The sequence below is a fragment of the Sinohyriopsis cumingii genome, chromosome 4 (genome assembly GCF_028554795.1).
Source record: "Sinohyriopsis cumingii isolate HCF-2022 chromosome 4, ASM2855479v2, whole genome shotgun sequence".
Lineage (NCBI taxonomy): Eukaryota > Metazoa > Mollusca > Bivalvia > Unionida > Unionidae > Sinohyriopsis > Sinohyriopsis cumingii.
In genome coordinates this window covers 84912842-84926809 of record NC_142964.1, presented here as the reverse complement: position 1 = coordinate 84926809, position 13968 = coordinate 84912842, and the positions used below count along the sequence as shown (strand labels likewise).

The following is a 13968-nucleotide window of genomic DNA, read 5'->3' as shown; positions in this document are numbered from 1 at the left end:
ACACACACAGAGTTAAATTACCTTGAATGTTAGGTAATTTGTATGAATTAGGACCAAGATACACAATTAAATTACCTTGAATGTTAAAAAGTACTTTCAAACCGACTGCCTGTTGTCAGTGATTTTAATTCAGATTTGTAGGCCATTTCAGGCTGTTCCATTTAATCTAATGCAGGACTCATCTTAGCCACCACACCTTTAGATTTGCACTGCATGAGTTCTGATGCTATTTTTAAAAGAGAAAAAATTGTGCTGTTTCCTTTTGCAAGTAAAATCTCATCTAGAACAAGTTCAGGTTTTGGGGCAGGGATGAATATCAACAAAATTTATCGCACTGTTCTTCCTGCAGATGCAAAACTTCTGTTGGAGCGACAGGCACTCATTTTTTGTAGTAAATTACTGACAACACTCATTCCCTTTCTGTAAAATATCAGCAAATTAGAAAGGCAAACAATGTGTAATTATTCACAACTGCTGAAGATTAAAGTAACTAAAGTATAGGGTAAGTATCAGTTTGTATCGATTCCTCATGTTTTGTATCGATATGTGTATTCATGTGGTTAAAGCATTAATATATCAATGAATCCTGTAATGCAGACATCCATTTAGTGATACATAGAGTTTTGAATTGGAATAGAATAGAGACTAGCATCATTGTCAATGCATTGCAGTGGATATTTGTCAACATTTCATCCATATTTGACTCTGTGAAGAATGCTGGTATATTTTACAATTGCAAATATAGTAGATGATTTAAGTGTAAAAAAGGTTTTGTACCAATTATAGTTAAATATACATTCTGTTGATAATACTTCCAAACACATATAAAGTTTAGATTAGTACCCTTCTATTTTCCTTTTTGGGGGGATACATTATTCACAGATTCTTTTTATTCCTCAAACTCATCTGTCTTCCAATTTGAGTCTTTATTTGTATCAGAAATCTGAATTTTGAAAAACATTAAACAACAACTTGTAGGTATACACATTTTAGTGTAATTACTATAAGACTTCATGATTTTTCTTTTGACTTTGTTATTGCAGGTCAGGAAGAAGCTGGTGACTCATTTAAATTTTCCCTAAGGGTAAGTGCTATTTCTAAAGATAATGGAAAACAGAGATTTATTGTATTATTTCATATTGAACCGATTTATTCATCATTAATTTAAAGTTCATTTATTTTATATCATCTGTCCAAAATGTTCTGGCAGCTTAAATAAGTAGTTTTAATTAATATTCAGATAAGATAGCATTGCATATTCTAGTGGGAATAAACAAAAAAGTAAATAAAAGACATTAATTTTAACCAGTTTCATTAATAGCACACAAATCATTGTCCATATAAGAAAGTTAAAATTACCAGTTTGAAAAGGACAGTAAAACCTGTCTTTTAATTGACATCTTCGACCATTTGTCATTTACGACCATAATTGTCATGCATGGATCAATTTTATCGTATAAACGTCTGTGACTGCCTGCAGAACACAACCATTGAGCACAATATTCTGGCAGTAAATGCATTTCAACATTACAGTGAATGACCATTTCAGAAGAACAAATGAATGTTGCTGACATTAATCCATTGTAACCATTATCGCTTAGGAGTGTCTGCAGTCAAAGTGCAGATTGTTCTAAAACAACACTGCTGTGCATGACTGCATTACAAAAATATAAATACCATTGACCATAATTTAATTCATTGAAGCCATGACCAATTATGAGTATTGGTGGTATGAAAATAACAACACAACTAAAAACAATGATCGGGTCTGGACTGGAGGCAAGTAGCTGTCGTACTTTATGGTATTAAATCAGACTATGTACATGTCACTAACCGCCATTTTCATGCTAGAGTTCTATCGATACCTATTATGATTAACCATTGCTTCTTTAAAAGGAGCTGTTACAGATATACATAGTCAGTTTAAACATTTGTATTATTTATTTATCTTTCGTGAAAATCCACAAAACCCTGATAATGCCCCGATGGTAACTCTTCTGAAAGGGCTTCATTGCGGTGGCCAAGTATGCTAACTGACTTTAGAGTAGATCTGTTGTGTGAATAATAAGTGATTATCGTTTTCCAGATTTAATAGTCATTGTATAATGTTCATGACGTTTGTTTATTTTGGGTAGTTATTATTATTACCATTAATAATACCTACACCATTACATCATCTCTTCACTGTAGTGCAGGCCAATTACACCCTTTGTTTATTGATTTAATCTCTTTATGTCATCAGTGAATTATGCATTTTGGGTTTTCCTTTAAATGAATTTATTTTGTTTCTGGATAGGTTTTAGGCTCACTTTTTTGTTGCTGGATGGATGCATCCATCCATCCATCCATCGGCCTAGTATTTAGAGCTTCCACCTCGAGTATGGGAGGTTATGGGTTCGATCCCTGGCCTAGTCATACCAAAGACTTACAAAAAATTATACTAACAGCTACCTTGCTTGGCGTTCAGCATCAAGAGATTAGTATTAGGATTGGTCGGCCTGGTGTCAGGATAATGTGACTGGGTAGGTCATCATGCTACATGTCTGCAGCATTATGTCCCAGTGCTAGACATCACTATAAACTGTCACACTGCAGACATTGTAGCGATATGACTGAAAAATTGTTAAAGCTACGTTAAAAATCCAAATCGCACGCGTGCACACACACACACACACACACACACACACACACACACACACACACACACACACACACACACACACACACAGTGAGTATAAATTTTATGGACATGCCAAGTTAACATTTGGACAGGATGATATTATCTTACAAAGTTTGCAATTCATATGCTAACGTATATATACACATCATCAAATATAGTAAATGTTTTATGATGTATATCTTTTTTGCTATACAGAATTACATTTGAGATGAAATGATTTAAATATTTTGACAACAATGAATAAGGAATAAATTGCATGTACAGCAATTGTGGATATTTTCCCATATTAAACCTACTGCATTTTGACCTTGACAAATGGTAATCTTGCAAAAACCTGCTTTGAGAGACCACTTGTCTTGAGAGACCGCATTCTGTTGGCAGAAGGGATGGTCTAACAAGACAGGTTTTACTGTATTTACATATTTACAATTATTTTGAATCTATAAAATATATATTCAGATAAGGTGATGTGGACACCAAAAAAAACCATTTTCTCCACAGTACTCAAATTTCAGATCAGCATAGCAAGTCAACCACATTTCCCTTATTAACAGTAAGGTTCTATGTTGGGACTTAAATCTCCATTAACTTACAAATCAGGCACATTCCCGGCAGATTCAGTGCCTTGGTCAACACTCTGTCCAGGAAATTTCAAATCCTTTACACATAATAGTTTCTCCATCAATTGGTCTTCACTTGGATCTACACACTTTAGATGACGGTGGCCTAGTCGTTAGAGCATTCACCTCAGATGTGCAAGGTCATGGTTTTGATACCCGGCCAAGTCATACCAAAGACTTACAAAAATGGTACTGACAGCTGCCTTGCCGGTGTTCAGCATTAAGAGGTTAGTGTTAGGACTGGTCGGCCTGGTGTCAGGATAATGTGACTGGGTGGGACATGATGCTACCTGTCTGTGGCATGGTGCCTCAGTGCTAGACATCACTATAAACTGTCACACTGCAGACATCGTTGCGATATGACTGAAAAATTGTTAAAGCTACGTTAACAATCCAAATTACACACACACACACACACACAAACACACACACTTTAGATGAGCAACCTATTTGCAACAAGGTGGAATCACAAGTTAGCCACCTTTTTCTCTTTAGTCCCAGACCCAGAAGCTTGGGTGTTGAATGCACTGTCAATCAGTTGGGAGGGGTTGTGGTCATTTGCCTACCCTCCCATGGTCTTTATACCAAAAATAATCCAGAAATACAAGATGATTCTGGTAGTTCCTCTCAGATGGGACAAGTCCGGGTTACCAATCTACTCTATCTAGCAACAGATCGACACAGAAAGATTCTGGCCTGCCTGAATCTTCTCAGGTAACCATGTTCACAGGTGTTGAATCCATGCCCAGACTGTCTTCTTCTGCACACTTGGGTCTTATCATGGCAGGTTTGTGAGACAATTTAAACCTTCAGTTGTGGAGAGAAACTTGGAGCAAGAAGGCCCTCCACTCTGAATTTCTGTGAGAAAAAGTGGCGGGTTTTCAGGGACTGGTGCCACACCATTGTCCTTCTTAGTGCCTCAATCCCTCTCTCTTGCTTTGAGGAGAAACAGTTGGCCCCCATTTCTATCAAAGGCTACTTTGGTATGCAGAGTCAACCTTTAGCTTCACAGAAATTAACCTTCAATCTGGTAGGTCCAGTGGCGGCTGCCTAAATGACCACCGGACCCAATGAAAACAACATTATCAGCTTCACTGGATTTGCTGTTGAAATTTTTTAGGCAAGAAGATTTCAGTAATTATCTTCTTAACCATATGTAGGGGTCACATATCAAGTGTTGCTTGTGTAATTAGGAGAATGGGTTAGCGTTAGCATGAGGAATCAGCTGTCATTCTCTAGTTGGATACCTGAGGTAGAGGTCGGATGCTAAGCATTCCCTTCTCCTTCTTACAATTCTCTCTAACATAATGTGATCAAGGAATGCATTGGAATCAGAAAGCAAATTTTTAAGTTAATTATGTTTTTCTGGGAATACTTACCCAATCACCTTATCTAAAAACCCTCCTTACCACCTCACCATTTGAGCATCCTCATTACTATATCGCGCAGCTAAAAACTAATGGCACCTGGTTGTGATGAGGGGAGGTTATGGGCAAGAGCAAGTGCCCTTTGTCTATATGAGATAGACAGAAAAGACATTTTTTCATCTTTTAGTAGGGCTGGATTCGCAAGGTAGCTGGCTAATATTCCAGATGTAATGTGATTGGGTCAGTATTCCTGGAGAAGCATAACTTACTTAAAAATTTGCTTTCCTCAACTGCTTAATCAACCATGATGACATACATTTGATCCCAATCCAGAGTTGAACATAACACATCTGGATCATGTTAAAGAAGCCTTCAGTAACAAACAGTTTTGACATCAAGTGTTGGAGAGAATCACTCAAGTGAGAAGGATAAAATATTACCCTTGCACGATCAATTTGCTGCATTATCATTGAAGAGAGGATATCAGACAAAACAGTGACCTATCAGATCTTCTGGCAAATTTAGATTTCACATGTTGAAAGGCATTGTTGCTGTGCCCAAAGAATCTTGCATGGGTGCAAACCATGCTGAATAAGACACTGTTTGAACTGCTTTCGAGGGCTTCATTTGTTCTCCTCTCATATAAGACTGGCTTCTTACTCACACTAGCAATGGCTTGCAGAATCAGCAGATGTGTGCTTTATAATTTGATCTAAACTTCTTGCAGTTCCAACAAGGTGGGTCAGTGTCACGACAACCCCTACTTTCATTGCTGAGAACAGGCTCCTGCTCAGGTTTTTGTGATAAAACAACCGTCTGCTCTGGACACTTCATCTCATGGTCATCTAAAAGATCCACTGAGAGCTCTGAATTGGTACCTGAAAAGGACCAAGCTTGTCCATTGATTGAGATCCTGCCTCTTCTTACCTCTCAAAGAGGTTATGGACAACATATCAGCAAAGGCACTTTTATCCTGGATAAAAGTGGTTATCCACTCTGTATATCTCAAGACCCAAGATAAATGAAACAAGTATTAGAGTAGAACCATTCTCTAGCTGACATTATGCAGTCATTGGAATGGAAGTCAGATTCTACTTTTTCCTCAAAGATTATTCATTTTAAAAGGCTCAGCAGGGTGTGCTGTGGCACAACAGGTTACTTTCCTGGTTGATTTGACAGCTTCTAGAGGAATTCACGACTTCCACTGGATTTGTGGGAAGTAACATTTTTTGCTTTCAGCAGGTGCTTCCTGGCATAGGGAGTCTATTCTCCAGCTAGGTTATGATCAAGAAACTGCCTCACATACCTTAGGGGACCAGAGATGGGCAGTCTGGGGTAAGGGAATGTAATTCCCTCCACATCTTACCTATATTCGTAAAGTATTAAGATAAGGTAGCATATGTGAAGAAGAAGCTAATTTATATGTTCCAGCAGTAACTGCATTATTCACAGGATTTTGGTGCCAAGCAATGTAACAAAGGGGAGATTACACTAACTCACAAAGGTTGGCAGACAACTTTTAGCTTCTTAGCTAAAAAGTGTTAGCCTGGGAGGGCTGGATTTGCAAGATAGTTCCCTTATGATCAGTTAAGTATTACTAAAGAAACATTTTGCTTTCAAAAGAATTGGCTTGTATGCAAAAGTCTCTTCATTTTGGTAAATGGTTGATGTTGTTACTTGCCCATGTTGTTAATTTGTTAGATTTAATTAACTAATTTTGATTCATTATAACTTCTCTTGTAAGACATTAATTAATATGAAATACTGGTATAAATGTCGTTTATATCTTTTGGCATATCACTAATTATGTAAATAGAAAGAATCATAAACATTCGTAACATTCTAGGATGACATCAAGGTTTTGGTAATATGATCTATATTGTCCTTCCATGAGATATAGAAGACTTATTATATTTGAGGGGGGGGGGCAGTAGATATTTGATAGATTTTTCTATTGATTCAATATTTTATTGTTAATTTGCAGAAAGGAAAACTTTACCTAAAGACTTTGTTATTAGTTAAGATTAAGTACTTCCTAATAACAGAACTACCACTAAATATGACTGGCAGATGGTGCATTGGTTTATTTAGAAAGGAAGTAATTAATACTGTGAGATTAAGAAGCACAAAAAATAGGAGAAATAACTTTATAGGGAAATGTTTGTCTTTTAGGCAAAGAATAATGCCTTATACATGGGTCCATATTTTAATCAAGGATGTTGGCAAAGAATGGTCTCTTTGGCAAAGAATGATTCTTCACAGCAGTCCTTATTTTGATCAGGGATGTTGGCAAAAATTGGTATTTTAGGCAAAGAATACTGTTTTAAACATTTGTCCATATCTGATGAATCTATTTAACCTCTGCTGTATTTGTATCAGTTACAGCTTGGCAGTTTATATAATCATGCTGTTTCATTGGATTATGGGAAAGGTCATGCAGAGGTCAGATTAAATCAGTGTCAATTTTAATGGAGACAGGCACTAAGCATACATGATGATGATCCCAGGTTCTTCCTCCACCATTAATACTGGCTGCCATGTATAGCCTATTGTGTGCTGAAAAATGGCGTTAAACCCTACAGCAACAACAACAACATGACAGTGAAAATAGTACTTACCTGTTTTGAAGGGATGTCATTGCAGAAATTCACATCTGTATGTATGTGACTGAACTACCCCTAGGTTAGGACATAATAAACAAACCCAAGGTGAAACTCAAATAACTCTTTCCAGAGAATAAGGAAGACATGTGCCATGTTGCTTTATTACTTAGGCAAACAATGTCACTAAAATACGAATGGGAGAAAAATCGCTGCGAGTGCCAACATCCAGAATTTAAAAAGAATTAGATTTATTGAATCTGTAATTTAGTCTTGCAGTTACGTCTTGTTCACATTCTCTTCCTAGCCCTGCACAGAAACATTGTTCCTGAGCCTGTTTAAAGAATATCGACTGTCCTTGACCCCTGTGCTGCTTGATATGGTCAAAACCACACAGGAGCGATGTGACCCAAACAATATGGTGGAACTCCTGCAAAAGGATGCAGGTAGGGGTTGAATCTATTTTGAAAATCACACAATTTACAAGAGCATAACATTGTTATAATTAATGGTCAATTACAAGATTTGTAAATAGTTATTCATGTTGGTATCAACTTGCTAATGTAATATTTGTATTGCCCTTCAAGAGATTGTGAAAATTCTCCATTGTATAAAGATGATTAAGAGTGCTGCTTAATTTCTCGTATAAAAAAACCCACCAGAATAAGTTATAAATGCTACACAACATTGGCTGCATTTCTCTTGTATAATTTACAAGGTTTAAGTAGTTTTCTCAGCAAAGGCTTGGCTTCCATTGGAGCCACAAATTATTATTTTATGTGAAAAATAATTAAATTTAATCATGTTCATCTTCTTTTTAAAAAAATAGATAATGAATATAAAATTTTAAGTCAAACATATAGTATAACATTTTCTCTTCGTGTCATTGTCTAGCTGAAAATAATGTCATCTGTTGTGCCTTGACCATGATAGAAGCCCTATATTTTTGTCAACCAGTAAAGTGTCATTCCAGCTATGGGACTCTTGTTCATTTTGGTTTTTTTCAAGCCAATGGAAGCGAGACATAGCAGTCATGTTTTGTTTTAGTGATAGCAAGGTCATCAAACGTTTTTTCAGAGTTTTTGTAAAGTTTATCATTTGCATATATTTCTAAGCTCCATGATAGATTATGATCATTCTGGGTGTGAAATCGTAACGAAGCTATGAGTTCTCTGTGACATGGTTGCTCACTATAGATGTCAAGATTTTTGAAAATTTCTTCCAGATACCCATCAATCCTAATGACTGGTTACCAGGGTACCTGATCAAAGGGAAATTATATTAAATGTGATCCTGAATTGCTTTGTTGTAGGTTCACACATGCCAACCCCCAAGAGAGGAATAATTAATATAAGTGACAGAAAGCATAATCTGAGCAATAAAAGAGCAGTCTATATATTACATGCCATAATTACAGAAAAATGTATGAAAAATGCACATATATATTCTATTTAATGTGCATTTATTTTTGCTACTTACCTGGATATGCAGTTAAAATATTTGGTCACAAATGTTAATTAGTAGTTAATACAAGAGTATAGACACAAAAGAAACTGATACATTATTTATGCATAACACTCACTTTAACTATTTATACAGTAACTTTTGTGAATAGTTGTAAAGTCTACAAATGATGACTATTGTAGTATCCTTGACCTGCCAGGGTTTGTCCCTTAACGATGGTCCAGTGCAACAACATCCCTCTCCTCAAACATTTTTCAGTCATATAACATACCACAGTCACATCAATACAGCATGTATTTTATGATATCAGGAGCCATTTATTTTCAATTTAGACTGGTCCACTTTGTATATATATAGTATCAGAATAGAATGATTCTATGAGAAGTGGTATCACATTGAAGAATCAGTTTACTTGAGACTGTTTCATGAAAAATTACCATACATGTATTTACACTCATGGTCAATTTTTATTAGACTTTTTTTCTCGGTGTTATTAACTGACAAAGATTTCCCTTATATTTAAATATTTCAATGAAAAATTTAATTCTGTATAGTTGTCCAATTCGTTCATTTTTTCCTAACATGGTATAGAAAGCACATATTATGATCGCCAAATTTTTGTGTTGTCTTTGCTGCGACAAAAATATCTGTCTTGGGTTTTTTACTAGTAAAAAGAGTCCAGTAAACAATGATGTGGCCAGTATGAAAGCTACAAACGTTCTCAGTTACTTGCTGATACAAACTAGACAGATATCACCCATATTGAATACTATTTATTATAAATAATTTTGTTGCCATGTGTCTCTTCAGTTTATCATGCTGTAGGGCTGGCTGCATTTGACCTGTTTGATGAGGTCAATTTTGACCAGTGGTTTCTTTCACACCTGCTGACGGAGTTACAGATGAAACATGAAAAGTAAGCATTTTATACAATTTTACTTTCACAAATGTATTCAGTTGACAGTCATATTTTGATTGTCATGTTTAAATTATGCATGGTGGTGATCATTGTATAGCTATTTTCAAATGGTCTCCAAAGTTTCCACAGTACTTCCTCAAAATGACTTTTGGATCTCAGCATTCCACAGTACCTCCTCAAAATGACTTTTGGATTTCAGCATACCACAATACCTCCTCATAATTTGAATATCAAGATTCATCCTCATCTGAGATATGTATTGCAGTTATATTCCTTAAAATACAGTAGTCATTCAGTTTGACACCCAGGGGGCAGTGCAGTTTCCTAAGGCGGGAGTATTAGAGTACTATTAGCATTAGTACCATTGCCCTAAAAATCGGGGGAAAAAACTAGTCTAAAAGTAGACTTGGACCATAGCAACAAGCCAGCAACATGCCCGTTATGTGAAGTGGAAATCTGTGATATCTTTTAAATAGAACTGTTTCAAATTTATTGCATATGTGTACTGTTATTAATGTCAGCATTGATTTGTTTTTAATACCATAAATCACTATTTGACTGAGAACCTTTGTAAATTAAGTTGTTTTGCTTTTTCTAACAAAACGACCTATTAATCATTGTTCTGAAATATTGATTCCAGTATAGAGGTACTTGGCATATGGAGGTTAAATTAGACCAGCCATATTCAAACCAGAGATTTTTGGATCCAGTGCAGAATTTGGTTTATACAGGAATGGGTTTGTTTAAGTTTGTTTAAATCAGAGGTATGAATTTTTTTTAAACTATTGTCAGTTTGTTCTGTTTGGAGCAGTTGTCAGTTTCACATCCAACATAACATTACCTCTCCCAATACCTATCATCTTTCCTTGGAATGTTAACATTGAATACATTTCCACATTTGTTCAAGTTTGGAAGTCCTTATATAGAAGTGGAATTTCCAATATGATTAAAAACTTGATACTGTTCTTTTCTTTATTTCTTAAAATAGATGTGTAGTCATTGAGAGCCACTCAAAGTTTAGAATCATTTATATATATATATATATATATATATATATATATATATATATATATATATATATATATTGTTGTAAATACTGTATCTCCATATGGGACAAAGTATCTCAGATAAAAGGTACCTGTTTCATCCCTTACATAACATCAATGGTCATATGAGATATAAAGATCTGGAAACTTCAGGACTAAGTTGTCCATTATTAAATTTTTAAGTAATATTGATTTTTATTACATTAATTATAAATGTAATAATTCTAACAAGAACAGCAAAAACAACAGCTGCAAAAAGTTTACTACTGCTACTACTACTAATAATAATAATAACAATAAAAGTGACAAGAATTCAGTGTTTGTTAAACTTATACCTGCACTTCCCCATTCTGACCTACTTATTGAAGTTTTAGCTTTTGGGCAGACACACACTAGGACAGATGTTAGTTTCATATATGCATTGGTCTTTTAATGCCCAGTGAGTATGCACATTGTATTTGATTTTAGGGAGGTAATTTTAATAGTTTCTAAGCTGTAACCCAGGGACTAGGTCCTTTGTGGAATGGATGGATTCTGTGGTTAGTGTTATTTTCATGTACACATTTGTTTTCTCATGCTCAGTAAGTGAACATATAGGATAGAGATCTCAGTAGTTCATATGTTATGACTTAGGTGCTAAGTTCCTGAGGGTAGGGTAAAAACTCCACACATCCACCTAAGGTTCCCATTTTATGTTGACACTTCAATCATTGAGCACACTTTCCAATTCTCAGACATGTGACACAGAACTTGGAGTTATATTAATTACATGAAAATCTCTCCTATCACACAAGCCCCATTGACTGGGGTATGATCAGAATTCCAAAAGTATTGGCACAATCTACACCCCTGGGACTATCGATGACCCAGAATTCACGTGTTAAGCTTTAATGATATAAGAAGAGTTCAGGGACATTATACACATAGATATGACTGTATGTACAGATGGATGGACTATATTATAATATCCCCTTTCTTTTTTGAAAGCACAGAGATGATAATGATGATGATAATAATTAAACGATAATATCTGGTACACAATATTTGTTCAGAAACCAAGTTTGATAGATGAACCTCCATTTATGAAGTCAGTTTGTCATTTTTCCATCTGTAGCTTTTTAAAACAGGTGTGTCAGTACAATATATTTTCATTGTATGTGACAAATTGCTATTCCGGTTAATACCAGTTCTATCTGTGAGTGACCCAAATGATGTCTGACACTCTAATAGCATCCAGAATTGTTCTAGTTACAGAATAATACACAGGCGAGTGATCTGGTTGGCAGGACAGTGGGTGGGTGTGAAGATGTCCATGGCCTTGAGACCGTCATTGTACCAGGCTATATTACCATTGCTGTCTTCAGATGAGGATCTGGTAGTGAGGCTTGAGGCTGCAAATACTCTCAAACTAGATATCCTTTTTGTATTATATGTTAATCATTGACAATAAATTGTGTCACTCTTCCCAGATTATTATTGTTTTTGTTGTTATATTAGCTCCATTTTGTTGCATCTGTTACATGAAGAATTATGAAATTTGATTGATCCATTCATCCTACCATTTTTCTTTACATATATGTTTCATTGTTCTACTGCTCAAGTTTTACTTATTACCCCTTTTTTTGGCATGTAACCCATTTTCTTTAGTCATGAAGTTAATAAAAGCACTCATTTTGAGGACATGCTTTCATATTTTGAAATGAAAGCTGTTATGATCAGCCTTCTTGCATTTTAACAATATGTTTCCTATTTTGTTTCAACAAAATAACTAAAATTCTCCACCATCTACTGTTACCAGATTTTGTAAATGGCTTGAATTTTTGGAGTAAGAAAGTACATTGCTTTTGGGGTCAAAGGCCAAAGTCACTGTGAGTTAAAGAAGAGCAATTATTTGGTAGAAACATTAGTTGTACACCACAGACCTGTACCAAACTTTGTAGATGGTTTGTGAGGTAATGAAGACAGTTGATTTTGGGGTCAGTGGATCAAAGGTCATAATTGACTGAAGGAGGAGAATTGGGTTTCCACACGATAATATTAGTTCTACATCTGAGAACCTTTAATAAGCTTTATGGATGGCTTTCACTTGGAGAAAGGAAACTTATTGATTTGGGATGATAATGTTTTCAAGACTGCAGTGACTGAAAGGAGTACAATTTTCAGTTAATAACTTCATTTGTAGATTGCATACCTTGTACAAAGTTGCTGTAGAGGTATGCAGATCAGGTAAGGAAGTAGTCTATTGATTTTGTGGGGAAAAAAGGTCATGCTTGTTGTGACTAATAAAAATGGGTTGTGCATAATAACTTTTGTTCTAGATTAGGATCATTGATCAAGCTTTGCAGATGTTTTGCACTTAGGGTACAAAAGCAGCCCATATGCTTTGAGGTCTAAGGTCACAGGTCAAAGTCTTGGTAAGTTTAGTAACAAAATAATGTTTCTGCACAGTAAGTTTACTTCAAAACTGCATTTCTTGGCCAAAGGGTGAAAGTTATTGAGACCCATTGGCTCATTATCTCCAAAGTCAATAATGCATTACCAATGTCTATATACAATATTAAACATAATGTATGTACTCGCTTATTAGTCAAGTCAAACTGCAGACAGCAAAGATCCTGATCTGCCATCACATAACGCACTTGTAGATCATGATCTATCTTGTTTTACTGATTACTCCTAACAAACTGCACAGATCCAGATCTGCCAACACATAATGCAACATCAGATCTGGGTCTGTGCAGTTTGCTGTTGGACTCGCCTTATAAGCAGTTCTAAATGGTAATATACTGTTCAAATTAATCTAGTATGTACAGTTTTGCCTACAGTTTTCTTCTTAACTTTCATACCAGTTGATGATTTTGAGTTCAAGGTTGACCAGTTTCTGCCAGTAAGTATCATATCTTCATGTACATTTATAATAGGAATAAATATTCACATTTGATGAAATTGATAAAAGTGAAACAATTATCAGGATATAGTAAAATCAGTGAAATCAATGTGATATAAAGTTTAGGAGATAATTTACATAAGATGTGTCCTAACACTACTACATGAGACTGCTTAGTGAATATGTGTGAATTTAGTAGTGTTTTATGGCACTTATTACAAAAGAGGCAGTGTGAACTGAAGGTAGAGTTTGAAAAATATACTGCTTAATGAAATGGTCACATGTTATGTAAGCCAGGTGAGCATTATCAGACACACTTGAGCCTTTTTTTCGCACCTACAGTCACATGTAGCCAGTGTTTTAATAAAGTGTTGAGTTTATAACC

General features: G+C 35.3%; 1 protein-coding gene across 1 annotated transcript in view; it reads left to right on the top strand.

Moving 5' to 3' along the window:
* Positions 1-13968, top strand: part of LOC149801580 (importin-11-like) — a 128595-nt gene that overhangs the window by 54970 nt on the left and 59657 nt on the right. Inside the window, exons 12-16 of the mRNA XM_089955813.1 lie at positions 1044-1084; positions 7575-7713; positions 9542-9647; positions 11945-12108; positions 13543-13583. Coding sequence (XP_089811939.1) covers positions 1044-1084; positions 7575-7713; positions 9542-9647; positions 11945-12108; positions 13543-13583 — 491 coding nt within the window. The remainder of the gene's footprint in view (positions 1-1043; positions 1085-7574; positions 7714-9541; positions 9648-11944; positions 12109-13542; positions 13584-13968) is intronic.